The sequence below is a fragment of the Ranitomeya imitator genome, chromosome 3 (genome assembly GCF_032444005.1).
Source record: "Ranitomeya imitator isolate aRanImi1 chromosome 3, aRanImi1.pri, whole genome shotgun sequence".
Lineage (NCBI taxonomy): Eukaryota > Metazoa > Chordata > Amphibia > Anura > Dendrobatidae > Ranitomeya > Ranitomeya imitator.
Genome location: NC_091284.1, coordinates 86,405,681 through 86,427,360, shown reverse-complemented (window position 1 = coordinate 86,427,360; position 21,680 = coordinate 86,405,681). Strand labels below are relative to the sequence as shown.

Genomic DNA, 21,680 nt, shown 5'->3' with positions numbered 1-21,680 from the left:
ATCAATCAAGACATGAACTTAGATGAGTGTTCACAAGAACAGAGGCTTCTCTATAAGAATGTCTGTCAGTATTGAGATTGAACCGAATTGAGCAGCTTGTAATGTCCTATTTTACATGCAATCTGAAGAACCAAAATTACTTTTTAAAGGGACCCTGTCAACAAAGTTGTGGGTATTATTGGACACAATATAATAGTGGCTGCAGAGCTTAATGTTTTTTTGTTCTAGTTTTCATCTCTCCATTTCAGAGATATCAAATTATTTTGTACATAAAGAGAGCTTTGTTTCCCTAGTCCAACTGGATGCTATACCAGTTTTCACTTGGGGTTTGTATGTCTTCTCCCTGTATGATGCTGCCCACTCAAAAGCAGGCAGCAACAGGCGGATGAAAGAAGAACATGCCCCTGCCTTAGCTTAGAGTAGGTTTCTCAGTATGTGAGATGTATAACGACAGGCAGCCCTGATCTCCTCGTTTAACCTCTTGCATGATTAGAAGGCACAGATAACTAACACCTTTCGGATAAGGTCTCTGTGGAGGGAGGTGCAGCACAGCTGAGCTTGGCCGAGTCCCAAAATTGCAAACCCTTCTATCTGTTCTCCGCCATTCATAGCATGGTTAGCTCTGCTGTGCTGCCAACCCCAATCTCCCCCCCACACACACACTGTGTGTTAGCAAATGTGTTAGTAATCACTCTTGTGTCTGTTGGGCTAAACTTTTACTCCCTCTGCAGTGAGAGCAGAGCAGGGTTTCATTACAGCACACACAGGAGTCATTCAGAATAGACATGTTACTCCTGTGTGAGCTGTAATGACAGCCTGCTCTTATCTCACTGCTAAGAGAGTACAAGTTGAGCCTAACATACATAAGGGTGACTACTGAAACACCAAGAATAAGGGGAGCTGATAGGAGGGTTTGTAATGTGACACAGCTATACTTAGCTGCACTGCGCCTTCCCTCACACTGACTCCTGCAGGAGGTGAGACCAGGAGATCAGGGTTGTATCATCACATCTCCTACACTTAGAAATTTGCTCCAAGCTATGGTGGGTTTTCTTTTCCGTTGGGTGCTGCTGCTTGCTTATAATTGGTCAGCATCATTAAGGGAGAAGTAGTACACACTTGTAGTGAAAACTATATGATAACAACCACTTGGAAATAAAAAAAAACAGTAACTCATAAGATGCCTAAATACTTTACCAAAACAGAAAAGCAAAATAAAAAATGATTCCTTTTGGAAAGCCATTCTTACATCCTATGTCTAGTTCAACATGAAACGTTTGGTGAAAGGTCTTCTTCAAATCACCACCAGGATCCTACAGGGCTCTTATATGTTTTTGTTCACTCACCCTGATCAAATTTCATTGTAATTATTTTCCGATGTAACAAAGGTAAGTTATAGAGCATTGTGTGGCAAATCCCAAGTATACTACAAAGTAACCTTGGAAAAACCTCTGAAGATGGATTGGTGTTGCTCCTTGGCAGGCTCCATAGCGAGAGCATTGTCTGTGAGCCTGCGCCTTTCTATTAAATTAACGATGCCTCTTGTGTTACATTAGGCGGCGGGTAAGCTGGCTATTATCACAGACTCGGATCATTTTCCAGAAGCTGCAGCTTTAGAAAAAACTCTCATTATTATGGAAATGGACGGAGCTGCAGTATCTAGAATCCACGAGTGGGAAGCAGATGTACACAATATCTTCTACACACAAATGATGGGATCTTTGTGATTTATTCTGTTTTGCTCTACGTTGCCGGCTGCTCGAGTTATTTTTCGGGATAGATTGCCAGTGCTGGGGAATTGAGAGTAAATATTATATATCAAGACATTTTGAGAATCCTAATGAAGGGATACGATTATGCGCCCCTTCCCTTATTATTCTGCTCATATTCTCCCCAGAGAAAAGTGTAATTGCTATTGAATGCTGTAAGTTCATGCCTCGAAGAAGCACACTTGGGGAGTTGAATGTCACAGATTTTTTGCAGTATTAGGCAAGTCTGTCATTGTTCTTTTTATGTCTGTGAATACTGTATTTGATATCATGATCCTTTATAAAAGGACTTGGTTGTCCACACATGGGGCCCTCCTGACATTGTAGAACAATGTAACATGGACTTTGTGCGTCGGGGAATGGGCAGAATTTAGGGGTGTAGTCAATGTGTTTGTTTTCCACATGTTGTGTATTACATCATATCCATATATCCGAGCCGTTTCACGTCAGCCGTTGGTGGGGAAGGTAGTATTTATTAGTCCGTCGAGTCCTCAGGAGACAACCTCTTGTCTTCACATTGAACCAGCCGAGATACAGGTAAGTGGGAAGCGATGATTTAAAAAAAAAAAAAAAACTCCAATTACCAAACCAAGTACAGGCGCTCGTTGGACCCTTGGTGCGGCCAGTTTCACTGATCGTGTCCCCAGTCTTTGTGTATGATCCTCCAGCATGTGACCGCTGCAGCCAATCAGTGGCCTCAGAGGTGACTTACTGTACTACTGGCAGTGAGGCTTTGTAAGCTGTGATGCCAGTAGTTTCAGAGGGGAATTGGGGACTTTTTGTTTTGCTATTTCATAACATTTGCTGCCGTTTTGACTTTCTTTCCCACGGTTAGGTGACATTCCTAATCGAGCTGAGTTATTTTAACCCAAATAAAAGTGTTAAATAACAAATTCGGCTTTGGTATTTCCAAACAATATGCAGTTGTAAGAGTAGAGCAGGAGCCATGCTTCTAGTATTTCATTTATCATAGCATGGGTATAGCATTTTGCTATTAGGCATAAAGTACCGTATTTTCCGGCGTATAAGACGACCCCCCAACTTTTCCAGTTAAAATATAAAATCTTCTTAAAAGTCGGGGGTCTTCTTATATGCCATGTGTCGTCTTATAGGGCCGGTGACTAATGTGACTTTTGGGGGGGGGGAGGAGTGGTCCCGATGACAGAGGGGGCGTCTCACAGGAAAGTGTGACTGGAGTATCCCCCATTTCCTCATTGTAGCTGCAGCCTGGGGTTCCTGTGCTGGGGAGCGGCGGCGGCTGCTCCTCTTTGTGCCGCGTGGGTGCTGTGCTGTAGGGCGGTGGCTCCTCTTCGTGCAGCGTCAGGGCTCTGCTGTGGGGTGGCGTATCTTTGTGCAACGTCGGGGCTCCTCCGGCATTTTCTCAAAGCCCGGAGGCACCGGCAGCTCCATTGCTGCGATGCGGTGGCTTCGGGGAAAATGGCCGCTGGGGGCGGCGCATGCTCAGATTCAGATCTCGTCTCTCGAGATCTCGGGACGAGATCTGAATCTGAGCATGCGCCGCCCCCAGCAGCCATTTTCCCGGAGGCCACCGCATCGCAGCAATGGAGCTGCCGGTGCCTCCGGGCTTTGAGGAATTGGGAAATGCCGGAGGAGCCCCGACTCTGCACGAAAATACGCCGCCCCACAGCACAGAGCCCTGACGCTGCACAAAGAGGAGCCGCTGCCCACAGCACAGCATCCACGCGGCACAAAGAGGAGCAGCCGCTGCCGCTCCCCAGCACAGAAACCCCACGCTGCAGCTACAATGAGGTAATAGGGGATACTCCTCCAGTCACACTTTCCTGTGAGACGCCCCCTCTTCGTCATTGGGACCACTCCCCCCCCACCCACCATATACACATTGGTCTGCACCCGGCGTATAAGACGACCCCTGACTTTTAAGAAGATTTTCAGGGGTTAAAAAGTAGTCTTATAGGCCGGAAAATACGGTATATACCATACAATATATCGGATCCTTAGGCCGGGGATGTACGTAACATACAGCTATAACTTGTTTGGGAAAGGGAGTGTTTCTGAAATCCTAGGGGTGCGGCCATATGTTGCGGCTGGCCACGCAGCTAATCCCTGCCCTCTGGTTCATTATCTGCAGGCGGAGCGTCCGCCATGTGGCCGCACCCCGATACTTCTTATTACACAAACGTATTAACATCAATCAGGGAAATTAACTTAACCCTTTCTCCTCAATCATCGAGCGCTGCTGGCTCATTCAGTAGCCAATAGTGATTAATAGCAACCCATTGATTCTCTTCCTGCTCCGTCTTTAGTGTTTCTCACCCAATGGTTGATGTTGCATTTGAACCTGCCTTTCTTTTGTAGCCCCGGCATGAGTACTTTAATGTGCCAGTGTATTAATTGGCCGCGCACTTCATGCATGCAGAGCATCAGACGACTTTCATTGGGATTCATCTTGCCCTTGAAGTAGTGAAAACATCCATCTTGCGGAGAATATTTTTTTATATATCATTTCATCTGTTATTGACCGAATCTCTGTATTTCTTGTTATGTGACCTTGTGTGACCAGTTACTTGACGTTATAAACTTTATGACTTGTGTTGATTAAAAAAGGAAAAAAAAAAAGTTAATTTATATAATCGTTTAGAGCACTCAGTTATTGTTGTCTTTACTTTTGTCTTGCAGTTTTTTTTTTTTGAAGGCCCATGGTTGTCCTAAATAAAAACAAAACACAAACTTACGTACCCGACATCACTGCAGCTCCTTATAGGGAATCTGTCACCAGGTCTTTGCTACCCCATGATTGCAGCATAATGTAGAGCCAGAGACCCCGATTTCAGAGATGTCACTTACTGGGCTGCTTGCTACAGTTTTGGTAAAATCATTGTTGTATCTGCTGGTCTAGCAGTTCTCTGAATGCTGAGCTTTGTATGACCCAACCCACAGCACTGATTGGCAGCTTTCTGTGTGCACTGTGCATAGGCAGAAAGCTGCCAATCAGTGGTGGCGGTGGGGTTATACAGAGCTCATGAATATGGAGGAATGCATGGCAGCATGATTACTAGTCCTCTAGTGATCTCCTGCTGTTAAAATAGGGATTTTCTAAAAACGACACCAAGCAGCCCAGTAAGTGACACATCACTGGAATCAGGGTCTCTGCCCTGACATTATGCTGCTCTCAGATTAGTTAGCAAAATCCTGCTTCCAGATTCCAGCTAATGCTAATAGTGCCCCTCTCACCAGTTTCCTGTTTTCATCTCCTGCTGTTGGGAAAGTCAGGTGACTGCTACAGCCAATCAGAAACCGCTTTAAGAAGCAGTAGCTTGGTCTTTTTTAATACAGCTAATTCACAGAAAAGAGTAAAGCTTATACACCAACCAGGCTGTGGAGTCTGTTAGCCAATCCCCGACTCCTCAATTTGTATGACTCGCTCATACATGGCTCATGTAAAATGGTAACATCGGGCTTTTCATCACCATTATGATACAATAAGTACGGTACTTGCCTCAATCCTGTCTTCCTCTTCACACTAGCAGTTTTGAGATGAGTGCAGGGCCGCAGACATTCCTTCCCAGTGCCTTTGTTCCTCTGACCTGTGGAGGAGAAGCCTCACTACTGAGCATGTGCATAAAGTGCAGCACAGATTCATCTTATGTATGACTCCACAGCACTGGTCACTATTGAGCATGTGCATAAAATGCAGCACAGATTCACCTCATCTACGACTCCACAGCACTGGTCACTACTGAGCATGTGCATAAAGTGCAGCACAGATTCATCTTATGTATGACTCCACAGCACTGGTCACTACTGAGCATGTGCATAAAGTGCAGCACAGATTCATCTTATGTATGACTCCACAGCACTGGTCACTATTGAGCATGTGCATAAAATGCAGCACAGATTCACCTCATCTACGACTCCACAGCACTGGTCACTACTGAGCATGTGCATAAAATGCAGCACAGATTCATCTCATCTATGACCCCACAGCACTGGTCACTACTGAGAATGTGCATAAAGTGCAGCACAGATTCATCTCATCTATGACTCCACAGCACTGGTCACTACTGAGCATGTGCATAAAGTGCAGCACAGATTCATCTCATCTAAAAGCCCAGATCCTTAGATCAGGAACAGAACAGACATTTATAGGACATTTCAGAACTTTCCCAAATTGTTATGAAAAAACTTACAGCCCATCCTGCACTGAACTACTGCACCCAATGTATTATATTTTTTCTGAGTTGCTCCATTTTATACCGACTCCACCAAAATGGACACTGACTCCACAGCACTGACACAAGCGAGCAAGTGTAGAGCTACTAAGGTACCTGTTTTATAAGGAATTGACATTTTTCTGACCTGTATCAATACAATTACACCATGAGTACATCTGATATAATGGCTATTTCAGCTTCATTCATTTAATAGTAGAGTATTTACATATGCCTGTTCAGTTTCTTGAGCCATTTCTCCTATGTCCACATCAAACCCTGTGATCTCATTCTTGGTCATGATTATATACATAGGGTGAGACCCCTGGGGTGACTGGCCACACACAGGTGAAACTCTGCCCCTCTGTGTCCAAAGTTCACATGACTTTTGTTTCCAAATCATACTGCCGTTGACCACCCCTGTGGGGTCTCACCCTAACGATCAGATGATACCAATTATTCGGGTTCATTAAAGCATGTAGGTAATAGTTGCGACGCACTGACATTGCTCTTGTGGGGTCATTATTGACCAAATTGGTTTTCTCAATAAATAATTGATGATTTATACAGTGTGTCCACTACCGTCTTCAGAAAAGGGGGTCTCTTGATCTTTGTAGGATGGCAGAAATATCTTAAGGCACAAATGAGATTATCCAGCTGCACCAGCACAGCATTATGGCTGCCATTGTAAGCAGAAACCACAACGTTGGTGTGATCAGAGCCCTGGGGCACTTTCTCATGGCAATGTATTGATCATTATCTTGAGTCAGTAAATTTGTAAGCCAATAGAAGGAGTGGACGATAAACACGCACGACCTGAACAGTTTTCCATTATGGTAGCCAAACACTGCAGTAGCCCTGAGCCTTTGCAGTCTTTGACTGTTCTTTCACACAATTAAAGGGGTTGTCCGGTTAAACAAGTTAGCCCCAGCATGAGTACTTTAATGTGCTAGTGCTGATCATAGGGGAACGACATTTGAGACTCTCCCCGATGGACAGAACGGAGTGCTTTTATCCCCGATAGAATAGACCCGCAGTGCGCTCCATTCATTCCTGTGGGTCTGATGAGCGCTGCACTCGTCTTTTTCCGGCAACTTAAAGGGAATCTTGTCACCACAAAATTCGCCTATAAGCTGCGGCCACCAGCATCAGGGGCTTATCTACAGCATTCTGTAATGCAGTAGATAAGCCCCCAAAGTACCCTGAAAGATAAGAAAAACGAGTTAGATTATACTCACCCAGGGGCGGTCCCGCTGCGATCCGGTCCGATGGGTGTAGCGGTCCGGGTCCAGCGCCTCCCATCTTCATACGATGACGTCCTCTTCTTTGCTTCCTGCCGCAGCTCCAGCGCAGGCGTACTTTATATGCCCTGTTGAGGGCAGAGAAAAGTACTGCAGTACGCAGGCGCCGGGCCTCTCTAACGTTTCCCAGCGCCTGCGCACTGCAGTACTTTGCTCTGCCCTCAACAAGACAAGTACGCCTGCGCCGGAGCCACAGTAGGAAGCAAAGAAGAGGACGTCATCATATGAAGATGGGAGGCCCAGACCCGCAACAGCACGCCCATAAGACCCGGACCGCCTCTGGGTGAGTATAATATAACCTGTTTTTCTTCGCTTTCAGGATACATCCAGAATGCTGTAGAAAAGCCCCTGATGCTGGTGGCTGCATCTTATAGGCGAATTTTGGGGTGACAAATTCCCTTTAATAGGGAATGAATGCAGCATCTTTTGGGCGTCCGACCTGCTGCGTCATCTTGTAACGGAGATAAAATTTTGTCCCTCTGTTTGATGCTGGTACCAGCAGTGGGACAGCCACCAATCACTTATCCTGCAGACAACCCCTTTTATTTGCAGTGAAAAAAAATGTGGCTATTACTACTGTACATGTGAACGCAGCCTTACGCTCCAATCTCAGATTGGCTTACAAGTACTAATGCGAAATATTGCCTTGTAAAGGCGGCCTAAGTGTGTAACACATCCCCGGCATTTTTCTTCAGCATATACATAGATTTTTACAAAGACCATGCCAAGGTTTGGAATTAATTCCTGCAGGCATTTTTGCATGTGACTGTGCCTCTGCATTAGTGAGTTAAAGGTTTCACGGCAAATCCTCCAAGAAGAAGTGCAAGTCCTTCCTCTTATAATTTCCATTCTATTGAACGCATTATGGATGCAGCATTCTCGATTTTGGTTCTTCTAGGTAACTGAGATGTGAATTAATTACAATTGATTTATTGTTCCGAATGTTGTGTAATAATTCTTCACACTTCTTCTGCTGCACCCGTGTAAAGGCTGATAAATCTCCAAATTTAATTACCGTCCATACCTGCGAGCATGTGGTCATGTAAGAACTGTAAATGGAGCACAGCCGTTCATTCTTTTTCGCTGGCGTTGGGTAACAGACCGTGATATTACTTTTCCCTTTACAATGTGAAGCTTGTGTACTCCTAATTTGAAACACCCAGGGGTCTTACATTTTACTGAAAAAGAAGTATCGCCCTGCGGCATTAACACAATGTGACACACATTACACAATGCATCATATTACAGTATGCAGATTAATAATAATAATAATAATAATTTTATTTATATAGCGCCAACATATTCCGCAGCGCTTTACAAATTATAGAGGGGACTTGTACAGACAATAGACATTACAGCATAACAGAAATACAGTTCAAAACAGATACCAGGAGGAGTGAGGGCCCTGCTCGCAAGCTTACAAACTATGGGGAAAAGGGGAGACACGAGAGGTGGATGGTAACAATTGCTTTAGTTATTCGGACCAGCTATAGTGTAAGGCTCAGGTGTTCATGTAAAGCTGCATGAACCAAGAAAACAGAAAAATCATTATCAGGTTCAGCTGGCACAGGTACAACATTTTCACCATCAATCCTAGGGAAAAAATGGTTAATAGATGCATCATTACAAGATAAAGCATGATCAGGTAACACATGCGATCTCCCATCATCATCATCATCAGGGTTAACTTTACCCTCATTAGTAGATTGGGGAGGGGTATCAGTGACGTAGTGGGCAACCAACCTCCCCAAATCAGTCCCCAACAAAACATCAGTGGGCAAATTATCAGACAGCCCCACTTCCTTCACCCCGCTCCCAGCACCCCAATCAATAAAAACCCGGGCCATCGGTAAGGGACAGCTGATGCCCCCAATCCCAGTGACAGTTAGGGTTTTCCCCGGAATGATTTCTTCAGGGGCCGCCAGTTCGGGTCGGATGAGGGTTCGTTCAGCCCCGGTGTCTTTGAGGCCTGTAGCAACATGGCCTCCCACAGTGACGGGCTGTACGTTGTCACACACCCTCCCAACCACACCACCCACTAAAAGAACTGCTGCATTAGGCCCTGGGGCCTTGGCTTGGGTGTTCTTCTGCTTGGTTGGGCAGGAGAGACTGATATGACCAGTCTGACGGCAGGTGTAACACGTGCAAGGTTCGGTGGTCGGTCTGGTGCTGTTGGCCACGGGGCCAGGACCTCTGGTGTGTTGGCTGGCAGGGGTACTGGCGTTGGTTGCAGGCTTACCCCCTCTCCAGCTGGTGGTGACTGGCTTCCGCCCTTCCGATCTACGGTTGGCCTCATAGGCATCGGCAATCTGTGCTGCTTTCGTCACGTCTTTGGGTTCTGTAAAGGAGCTCCGGCTCACCCTTTTAGGATCATGTCCTTTGTACATCAGGGTAAAATCGCTATTTTAGTCAGGTTGGAGACCATAGATTTAGACATAAAATGTCTTATGGCCTCTTACCGTGGGTTATTATAAGGCCATGTTCACACCATCCTTTTTTTCATGCGGAATCGCCGCGATTTTCCCGCAGCTGTTTTCCATGCAGGGTACATTACAATGTACCCTATGGAAAACAGGAACTGCTGTGCCCACATTGCGGAAAATCGCGAAAAAAGCCGCACTGAATAGCCGCGGTAAAAAAGAAGTACCATGTCACATCTTTTTGCGGAACTGCAGCGGTTCTGCACCCACAGACCTCCATTGTGAGGTCAAACCCGCAGTAAAACCCGCAGATGAAAAAAATATCTGCGGGTTTTCTGCGGTTTGTGGTGCAGAACCGCTGCAGTGTGGCTGCCCCCCCGTGCTCCGACGCCCCCCCTATCTCAGTGATCAAAATAGAAAAAATTGTAAATTACCCCCCCCCCCCCCCCCCTTTGTCACCCCCATAGGTAGGGACAATAAAAAAATTAAGAATTTTTTTTTTTTTTCCACTGTTAGAATAGGGGTAGGGTTAGGGTATTTTCAGCCATTTTAACCCTAAAAAACTTCCTAGAAAACACACAGACTCTGCATAGAAAACTGCATCAAAAAACGCATCAAAAAGCGCACCAAAAAAGCACCAAAAAAAGGACCTGCGTTTTCTGCCAAGAGCTGCGGTTTTTAGTCCTGAAAAAAAAGGAGGGAAATCAGGAACGTGTGAACATACCCTTAGGGTAATAGCATTCCTCCAGTCATTCAGTTCGGATGATTAAATCCATTTCTACAGGCCATTAAATCATTATTAGCAGCACATCACTGTGTAAACATTTTTTGTCTGCCCATATGAATAGGCCAATAACAAATGTCGATCAACTTGTGATTTGGCAGAAAATGGACCATGTAAATGGCCCAATTAGTTGTGCTAACACAAGATCCACATCTGGACACAACTTTAGCTGAGGGAAAGAGGTTATGTTACATGTATATTGTTCCAGGACGTTTCACAAGTGATTGTCCCAAAGTGGCCACTGCCTTTTATAAAGCAATTTCCTAAAATCACAAGAAATTAGACTGTAGTAAATGGGGTAAAATAACAAGAGCCATTATTTATCTGAAGAGTCCCGTCACTCCGGTGCTGCTGTTCTCATGCTCCCAGCCGATCTCTGTCTACTCTCCTGCAATCATCACAGGCCATCAGTTCACACAAATCCACAGCCAGTCACTGGTCTCCATTTCATTCTGTCCACCTCACTGCAGTATATATCTGGAGTATACGTCACTCTGTATCAAGATGTAGTGCCTGGATGGGATACTACTCCATGAATCGCATAAGAAAAGAATCCGACACTGTGGTTATAATGAGAATCGCAATGAAAAGACAAAATGACATTTCGGTCAACAAGACATTCCTCGGACTTGGATCAATAAGATGAACAAAAAATAGGGGAATGTAAGGAAAATGACCACATTTTATATGCATGCTTCAGTATAAGATCTGGAGAATAATTCCTGACTAAATATGATTTAGGAATTGACAATAGGGTGAAGGACGTAAAACATACACAGAATGATGTCACAACTAAACAGCAGGGAAGTATACTCACCACTTTCATGTCATGCGACTTTTATTATCAGAGGTAAAATTAAACAGATTCTGGATCCCTCCCCGGCGATCTCCATCTGCGCACGCGCGGCATCCCGCAGCCATTTTCCTGAAGCCCCGAGAAGAACCATCTGCGCACGCGCGGCCTCACAAAGATGGCCGTGCCCACCGATAAACGGCTGAATAGCGCAGATCGCGCTATTTTCCTTGAAGCTGCCCAGTGGATTCGTCACTTGGACATGCGCACACCACTACGCCACCAACGGAGATCTGGGGGAGAAACAGCGCTGTCACCACGCCCATATGACCTGAACAGCGTGAGTGACAGCCCAAAACGGCGACTTTACAAAGGTATTTCGGCAGCATAGGTGGGGAATAAAGGCTCCAAAATACACTAATGTAAAGCCCAGCTCTGCCCCTATTTAACGCTATTTTTAGCTCTTCTTGAAAAAACGGGGTGACAGGTTCCCTTTAATATACATTGATGTACCACCTAACTTGGCCAATGCATCCTCAAAGGTATGATCACACCCTGCACTGCACATTGAAGGCACAGCGTAAAGGACAGTGCGAGTACCCCTAGGCTTCACATACCACAAGTGAGACCAGGCCTCCAGATGCCTGATCACTTCATTTGTAACTGTAGAGAAATTACCTGTGCCAGGTGCACTGTCCATATAAAAGTAATGCAGCTTTCACCATCTGTGCCTGTTGAACTGTATGGCGGATTAACTTAAGAATTTTTTTTGTATGGAGTGTGACTATGAAGTGGCAAAAGATCTTTGGATATAGTTTTTTAAGATGCATTTACAGCAGAAAACCATTGTAAATAGTTCCTAGGTCTCCCACATCATGATTCAGTTTGACCAGCGACAATAGCAGAGGACATTTTTTATGTTACACAATTATTACTAAAAAGTAGAAAATCTAACAAAAGAAAAAAATAAAAACAGAACCAAGACAAGGATGTAATGTAAGGTGTACTCCTCCATAAGGAAATTCAGCCACAGGCTGCCCTCTCCCAAATAATAATAGCCAAGAGCAGAGAATTCTTTGTGTTTAGCTGCATCGCTCGGTTTTATTTTTCCTTGCTGTCATATCCCATGCTTAGTTCTTGTTGGCATGTGTTAGATAAAACTGTTTCTTTGCCTGTGTTTCTTTGCTTTTTCCTCTGAAGTGTGTAGTGAGGTGATAAGAAAATGTTTGGCTCAGTTATTCACAATGTCCTGAATGCTGTTTTGATGTAGGAGCCTTATCACATCATTCATACTTAAGTAGTGATGAGGCTACTTTCACACTAGCGTCGGATTCGGCCCGTCGCAGTGCGTCGGGCCGAGATTCAGACGCTAGCGGTGAATGCGCCGCACAACGGAGGCAGTGGATGCATTTTTCTGGCGCATCCGCTGCCCCATTGTGAGGTGCGGGGAGGTGGGGGCGGAGTTCCGGCTGCGCGTGCGCGGTCGGAAAAAGCGGTCCGTCGGCAGCAAAAAACGTTACATGTAACGTTTTTTTGCTCCCGGCGGTCCGCCACAACACAGCGCATCCGTCGCACGACGGTTGCGACGTGTGTCAATGCGTCGGTAATGTTACTCTATGGGGCAAAAACGCATCCTGCAAACAACTTTGCAGGATGCGTTTTTTCCCCTAAACGACGCATTGCGACGTATTAAAAAAAACGCTAGTGTGAAAGTAGCCTGAGCGATCGTCCTCCGATAAGGCGTTATCCGAGCATGCTTAGGTGCTTACCAAGTGTCTTTGGCATGCTCGAAAAATATGTTTGAGTCCCCGCTCCTGCATGTCTCATGGCTGTTAGACAGCCGCAACATGTGGTGGGATTGCCTGTTAATTAGACAATCCCTGAATGTGTTGCGGCTGTCAAACAGCCATGAGATATGCAGGCACGGGGACTCAAACATATAATTTGAGCATGCCGAGGACAGTTGGTTAGCACCTAAGCATGCTCGGTTAACACCTTAATCACTATTACTTAGCAGTACGTAATCCTCAGATGTATGGCTGCCCCACAGTAGTTGCTGGTGTCAGGCACTATTTGGGATATCTCCTCCTTGGCTCGCTGCTCCTGCTTAGTAATGAACAGTGCCTTCTACCTCCTGAAGCTGCCACTGCTGCATCGCCCAACCCAGGAGCTACCTTTGCCGGCATCTGGTTATATATACCCAGACTCGTGTAAGACCTGCTGGATGCTCCGAGGTTCTCCAGGAAGCTTACGTGAGGGATGTAACGGAAAGTCACATCATTGGAGCTTTCTGGGCAGAAATAAGCAGCTCGACTTCTAGTAATCCGAAGACTCTGTCCAAGAAGTCTTCAGTGACCACGAAGAAATCTGCCCCAGTGTTTGGCATTATCGGCCGTGGAAGGGGCCATTTATAAGCCTGACAGCTGGAACTGCCTTCCTTGCCTGCCTGGTGAGAAGTCCTAGACAGCTACAATTGGCAGATCAGCTTACTTGTTCTCCTTCCTTCCCTACCATCTCTACATGAGGTTCCCCATGTTTGCCAGACAGAAGCCAAAACTAAAAATCTTCAGTAAAGAACAAAAAGTACAAGTCTAAAAACTTTAGTGGCCGAAGTGAAAATTACAAGATTAGTATTTTATTTTGTAATATAGGTCATGATTTGAAGAAAATAAAAAAGCTATTTTTTTTAATTCATGTAAAACAAAAACCTGATTTAAAAAATAGGTAACTTTTTAAAAATGGAATCTAGCTCTACATAGAAATGGATCCTAATGGGATCTGCAGTTTTCTAATGTACATTGTATTTCAATTCTACGGCATTTTCAAAAACTAGCAGACCAAAAAAAATCTAATTTAAGTAAGTTCATTATGACTCCCAACTCTCATCATTATGGGACTAACGTATGTTACATTTCTGTAGGAAACGTAAGTGGACATCATAAATGGGGCTGCTGCTGAGATTAGTGCGACCATAACAGTAGAGGCCACTTGTCACTGGCAGCCATAGCTGGCACATCTCTAAAGTCAACGTAATATTTGTGTAGCTGTCATAGAAAAGGAATCGCTGTCTCTTCATTTCCCACCAGTCATCTCATTTATTTATTTAGTTTCTTATAAATCACTTATTCTTGTAAATGAGCCCTCTACTTTCAGATGATATTAGCATGTTCTCCTCGAAGTTCGCCTAGGTACTTACAGGTGTGAAATAATAGTGATGGGTGACGCATATTAGTTAAGAAATTAAAACATTTTTTTCTTCTGTGTTAGGTTTTCTAAAGCTTAATTAACCCATATCCCTGCCTTTGATGCGGGCTCACACTCTGAGCCTGCATCTTTCCCCGCACTTGATGGATTTAATCAGCCATCAAGTGCCTCTAACAGCCGCGGGTGGATCTTGGATCCACCCGCTGCTGTTAAACAGTTAAATGCTGCTTTCAATCACTGACAGCATTTAACATGCGCAGACAGGAAGTGTGGCATTGATCCGAACCATTGACGCTTCCGTCACGTCACTGCTGAAGACCCCCATCCCTGTCACCACGGCCCTCCTGTGAATGCCAGCCATGGTATTAATTGCAATAATTTCTGGAAGCAGATGTCCGGCCATAGTCCTGAACAGCTCATTTACATATGAGAAAAATGATGGTTTCTCTGGAATAAAACATCGGATCGCAGATATCAAGGTATCATGTTATTCAGCTTCCTATGACCTACATGCCCATGTAGACGGCTTAGGAGGGATGATCCTAATGACAGATGCCCTTTAAATAAAGTAAACTGCTTGAGCTAATTGTTTGAGAATAAAACTGACTTTATGGCTCCCAAATCTAGATTCAAAATGGTTTTTAAAGGGGTAAACTACAGGTTAATGCTGCTCAGCTTCACAATGCCTCTAAAACACCACCTTTCAGCCAATTTCACATATATTTGTAGCTGAGGCAAAGAAAAATAAAAAGCTTTTTGTTAGTGTAGTTGGCCGGATAAACATTTTTTGAAGGATCAAAGATTTTACCCTGTATGAGGTTCATCTAAGCCTTTTGTCTACTAATGCATTGTTCTATATTTAGGTTAGTAATGCGAATTCTTGGCGTGCGACACGGGAACATAGTTACACAAAGAACATGCACAGTTAGCTCTAAAATGCATATGCCCATTTAAGAAGAAAGGATATTACTTCTGGATCATTATGCTGTAGATTTCCTGGATGGTGGTCATTGCAGACATGAAGGGTTGCGAAGGGGTTTGAGGTTTACAAAAATGTGTTCTAGTTAAAGATAAGTAATATATAGATGTCCGAATAGCTGTACAGTTTAATACCTTATAAACTAAGAAGCTGCAGTTTTAGGTAACAGCCCGGTTTTTCTACTTATACTTTAGGTCATCCACAGTGATAAATATTAGGTTGCTTAGACACATCTTTGGTCTGATGTAGAAAGAAGCTCCTTGTTATTGCTCAGGTTGAGGAATTTGTCCTTAGTGTTTGTCGAGTATGTACCCTGCTGCTCTATACAACTGACATGAAAGGGGTACTCCGGGGAGATAAATAAAAAAACAGCCTGCTGTCCCTGCCCTCTTAGGGTACCGTCACACAGTGCCATTTTGATCGCTACGACGGTACGATTCGTGACGTTCCAGCGATATCCATACGATATCGCTGTGTCTGACACGCAGCCGCGATCAGGGACCCTGCTGAGAATTGTACGTCGTAGCAGATTGTTTGGAACATTCTTTCGTCGCTGGATCTCCCGCTGTCATCGCTGGATCGGTAGGTGTGACACCGATCCAGCGATGCGTTCGCTTGTAACCAGGGTAAACATCGGGTTACTAAGCGCAGGGCCGTGCTTAGTAACCCGATGTTTACCCTGGTTACCAGCGTAAATGTAAAAAAAACAAACAGTACATACTTACATTCCGGTGTCCGTCAGGTCCCTTGCCGTCTGCTTCCCGCACTGACTGACTGCCGGCCGTAAAGTGAAAGCAGAGCACAGCGTGCTGTGCTGTGCTTTCACTTTACGGCCGGCAGTCAGTCAGTGCGGGAAGCAGACGTCAAGGGACAGACATCGGAATGTAAGTATGTAGTGTTTGTTTTTTACGCTGGTAACCAGGGTAAACATCGGGTTACTAAGCGCGGCCCTGCGCTTAGTAACCCGATGTTTACCCTGGTTACCCGGGGACCTTGGCATCGTTGGTCGCTGGAGAGCTGTCTGTGTGACAGCTCTCCAGCGACCACACAACGACTTACCAACGATCACGGCCAGGTCGTATCGCTGGTCGTGATTGTTGGTAAATCGTATAGTGTAACGGTACCCTTACACTATAAAGATGAGATGGTCAGTGCAGGTTTATGATCTTTATAACCCTTGAAGTTCCATGTGACTAGAGCTGCTCCTCACTGCTCCCCCCTCCTGTCTAGGTCATTACATGATACCCAAGTGTTCAGCTCCCTATAAGAAACAGCTATCCTGAGAGGAGGGGGCAAGGTCTGCTCTTGGCTGCTAGTAGCAGCAGCCAGCCACCTGATTATGTCTTCCTGTCTGCAGGGCTACTAGCAGGGAGCGGGCCATGCACCCTCACCTTGGACTGCAGAAAGGGAGCCATTGTCAGGGGGCTCGTGTGACAGGAGCTGCTAAGCAGCTGCTGCTTATCCATGCACTGCTACCCCTCAGTCTGGGACATTACATCAGTGTGTAGCTCCCTGCTATCAGCAATTTTCCTGATAATAGCTGTATCTCCACAGAGAAGAGCAGAGTGGTCACACCCCCTCTTCTCAGGCTGGCTTTCCTTACAGGGGGAAGCAACACTTAGTATATAATGTAATGACACATATGGGTGGAGGGAACAGTGAGGAGCAGCTCCTGTCACATGGAATTTCAAGGGTTATAAAAGATCTTAAAACTCCACTGACCATCTCATCTTTATAGTGTATGAGGACAGGAGCAGTAGTATTTTATTTTAATCTCCCCAGCGTACCCCTTTAATTTACAGAAACTGCAAAGTGACCTGGCTTTTTTGGTAACTACCACATAGTTGAATGAAGTAACAGTCCACAAGCGGTCCTGACGCATCCTCCTCCCCACAGTGGTAGTAGTAGTAATAGTGTGGACCTTAGGGGTATAACATTTATCAGCCACCCATGTGTATAATGTTAAGCAGAGTTGTATCCTAGTCGTTATGTCCATATCCATGAACCGGAAAGATTGAGGTGAACAGACCTAAAGGTTCTTCCAGATAGAGAACTATTGTGTTGAATTGTGGGAAGACACAGAAAAGAGAATCTTAATGGATAGAGTTTATCTGTATCCACAATATTTGCCGTTCTTCTGGATTAGAATCTTTTGCATAAATACTTTCAAAAATATCTTCAGAACATGACAATGGCTCAACTTTCGTTTTATGATGTGTAGAGGCTCTGAACCAAATGTGATGTCATTTGCCACAGTTATGACTTAAGTGAAAAGAGTGTTGTTCATGAGAGGTAGACATAGATTTTGGAATAATATAATACAAAGAAAACTATTTCAAGTGTCTTCGGATTAAAAAAAAGTGTCTTGTCTTTTCATGATGCCAGACAAACATTGGATAGGGCTTTTTAGGCTTTACCTACTCAAATGGTGGCTCTATATCGGGATAACTTTTTGTGCCCAGTACAGTGACCTTGCTAGTTGATAGTAAAGGACAGTGATCATGTCACAGGCACATTTACCACCAATAATGGTCCTTACAACTTTAATAGGGTCATCATAATTTTGTTGATGAACTTCATGAAATATGAGGTCAGCTTCCTGATAACATTGGAAATATAGCAATGGAAGTGGGCTGGATGTGAGAACAAGCTGGTTGGTTTTATGCTACCAAGTGGTGAAAGGGCTACTAACCACCAGCTTTACCAAGCAAGGGGGTAGCATGCATGTATCATATCAATGTATGCTCAATCTATTCTAGAAGCACGTCCTTCAATGCATATACTCCTGGTATTAAGAGTATGGTATTAAGAAGTTGTTTAAAGCTGTTTTTCCCCACTTCAAAAGTGATCTATCAACCCAAATTGATGTAATAAAAAAAATTCCTATATTCATTTCCTGGACATGTGCGGCTCTTCTGTTCAGGTTTCGAGTCCTTCACTGTTCTTGGGGCATCGACATCTGGAGGTGACGTCACATCATCGTTGCAATGGAAGAAGGCCGCTGAGACGGAAGGTGAAGGCTGCAGATGATTAGCGCCCCTCTGGATGTTAGTGCCCGGAGATCAGCAGGGGGGATACAATAATGTATGGGAGGTAGCGGCACTAGTCCATGATGTGCATATTGAATTTATTGTGTTTTTAATTATCTCACCCTAAACATTGAGAATAGCTTTTAAAATGAGAGAAAGTCCCTTTAAGGTTATACAAATTGGATCTTTTTTATTTGGTTTAAGATCACATTGTTTAATTTTTATGTAAAATGTTATCAGGACACAATTTAAAATTGACTGCTTAAACTGATTTCCTATTTTAATATTATCTTTTCTCCCTTTCATTGCTGTATGCCCTTCCTTGTTTTAGGATGCTAAAGTAAGTCTTCTTTTTGATGTTAATTTGAAAATTCTAAATATATCTTTAATTTTTTACATGTTTTAATTATCGTAATAATCGTCTCATTACATATTACCTTCTATAGTAGCTACGGTATTTATTTGGAATAATAAGTTATAACCGAGAAACCTTGTGTTTATTGTATTGTCTTATGCAGGGTGGTCCACTACTTTGGTTTGTAGGTGTTAATTCTTAAGGGGGTTATTCGTCAAAGGTGTCTTACAGTAAAACTGTCTTTTTTGCTGTAAGCTTCAAATTGGGGTTCCGCTTTCATTTTACCATCATTGTAAGAAATGAACAAAGCCATCACATCATTCCATGACATTTTGGTGAAAGCTCATCCATAGAAGCAAAAGATTTCCAATGCAAGCATAATCGGTATACATGGGGACACACCAATTAAAGGGGCTTTCTGGGACTATTTATTTTTTTACTGTGCCTAAAAACTAACAAGCAAGTTGTTGGTAACTACCTGCCTGCTGTGCCCAGCACCAATCTCTGCCAGCACAGCGCAGTCACAGACGGCTCTTGCCGGCAATTCTGCGGCCTTCACTAACATCACATCAACAGAGCAGCAGCTTTTCTGCCGCTCTGACTGCCAAAATCATGCTGATTGTCAGCCAGGTCCCCACTGCCTAAATACGGAGAGCTGGCTGTCAATCAGCATGACGTGATCAGTCATGCTCTCTAGTTAGAGCAGCCCGGAAGAACTTCTCTGTTCACTAGGAGTGCGTGAATCACAGGCAGGAGCCGTCGGTTACCACTCTGAGATGGCGCTGGGTAGAGCATGCAGGTGGTTAGCAACTACCTGCCTTTTTAGTTTTTAGACCCATAGTTAAAAAAAAAAAAGTAGTGGGCAACCTTTTTAAACATTGAATTTGGGTTTTCCATTCTACTACACATTCAATTTGTATAAAATGCAGCCGAATAGTCTGACTTTACAAACTCTTCTGAAAGAATGGCTCATTCTAAAATCTCACTGGAATACAAAGTGATCGTATTTAACAACTACAGCGACTCGCAAAGTGGCAGACCATATAAAGTTACAGAGCGGGATCGCTGAGTGCTCAGGCTTATAGTGAATAAAATTTGCCAACACTCTGCTGACTCCATAATTGCAGAACTTCAAACATTAGCATAAAAAATGGGCAAATAGAGCATTTTGGCAGGGGTTTCTATGGTCGCGCATCTGCATCAAGCCTTAACTCTTCAAGCACAGCACCAAGCATCGGACAGAGTAGTGTAAAGTCGGCATCACTGGACTCTGGAGACATGTTCTGTGGAGTCATAAGTCATACTTCTCTATCTTGCAGTCTGATGGACAAGTCTGTGTTTGGCGAATGCCAGAAAAGCCTTTATTTGCCTTGACTGCATTATGCCAAACATAGGCATGGGTGGGTAAGTTTGACCCATACATAACTTGACTACCCATACATACATACATACATACAGACAGACACATCTCTGACCTCAACCCAATTGAACACCTTTGGGATGAAATAGAACGGATATTGTGAGCCAGGCCTTCTCATCCAATATCACTGTCTGACCTCACTAATGGTCCTCTAGATGAAAGGGCAAAGATTCCCAATGACACCTCCAAAATCTTGTAGAAAGCCTTCCCAGGAGAGTTGAAGCTGTTCTTGATGCAAAAATCCATATTTGGAGTGGGATGTCAGAAAAGCTCCCAACAATTTTCTACATATACTGTATGTCATACTTCATGCCAAAAGGTTAACTATACCACCTTTTCTAGTCCTTTATACATTTTGGTGTAGGTATATTAGATGGCATGAACCATTGACAAATTTGCCTTAGAATTTACAACTTAAAGATGTCACAAATTGTGCAGAAATTTGGGCAAATGCAAAGGTTGTATTAAAAGGTTTGTATGGTCAGAATTTAATTTTTACCAGTTGAATGATATAATAAAAAACTAACAAATGAAGCTAGGCTCACCTACGAGCACAAGGCAGGCTGCTCCATGGTCAAGAAGGAAGTCGCAACCATTCAATGCAGCAACAGGACCATTGGGACATGGAATTGGTTGCTGTCAGCAGGTGACATCAAAACTGCATCATCAGAATTTCTGTATCAGATCTTAATCACTTGTTAAAAAGGAAAAAAGCAATGTATATCAAATGCAAATAGGGGAGCATATCTAAAGAAAAATATAATGCTGTTTGCAGGGAATGCAGGGCAAGTGTTAGAAGAGCTAAAGCCAGTAATGAAGTGAGGCTTGCATGGGAAACCAAATATTGAGAAGGTCAAACTTTTACATCCCAATTTTGCATCTGTGTTCTCTAAGAAAGTAATTGTAACATCAACTGATCTTCACAGTGCTATCAAAGGAATAAAAGAATCCACACTATCTATAAAACAGAGATATGGTGAGAGAACATGTAGCTAATGTAAATTAATTTAAATCTCCTGGTTCAGATGAAGTACATTCTAGGGTACTGAAAGAGTTAGCAGAGGAAATTACAGAACCACTAGCCAGAATCTTTGAGAAATCCTGGGAAGAAAGAATATGGATCCAGGAAATTACACATCAATGAGCCTTACCTCTACACCAGGAAATATATTTGAACAAAGCATGTATGTAAGTACTTGGATAAGAATACAGTAATTAACCAGAGCCAGCATGGTTTTGTAGCAAACAAATCATACCAGACTAATCTAATTTCCTTCTATGATGGAATCACTGACTGAGAGGATCAGGGAAATGCCGTACATATAGTATATCTCGACTTCAGCAAAGTATGAAGGTATCTCATACTACCCTTATTGACAAAATTGTTAAGTATGGGATTGATAAGGCTACAGTTAGGTGGATTCATAACTGTCTCA

The 21,680-nt window shown here is 43.8% G+C and overlaps 1 protein-coding gene across 5 annotated transcripts in view; it reads left to right on the top strand.

Annotated features, from left to right (window-relative positions):
• AP1S2 (adaptor related protein complex 1 subunit sigma 2) overlaps positions 1-21,680 on the top strand; it is a 110,323-nt gene that overhangs the window by 64,401 nt on the left and 24,242 nt on the right. For 2 of the 5 annotated variants that reach the window (XM_069761059.1, XM_069761058.1), the window contains exon 6: positions 4,107-4,220. The exons of 2 other annotated variants lie outside the window; for them this stretch is intronic. Coding sequence is in view for 1 of the 3 variants with exons in the window: in XM_069761056.1 (XP_069617157.1) it covers positions 4,107-4,142 (36 nt within the window). In the remaining 2 variants the exon portion in view is untranslated. Of the gene's footprint in view, positions 1-4,106; positions 4,382-21,680 lie in introns of those variants that run through there. One more of the 5 variants, XM_069761056.1, reaches the window with a different exon arrangement.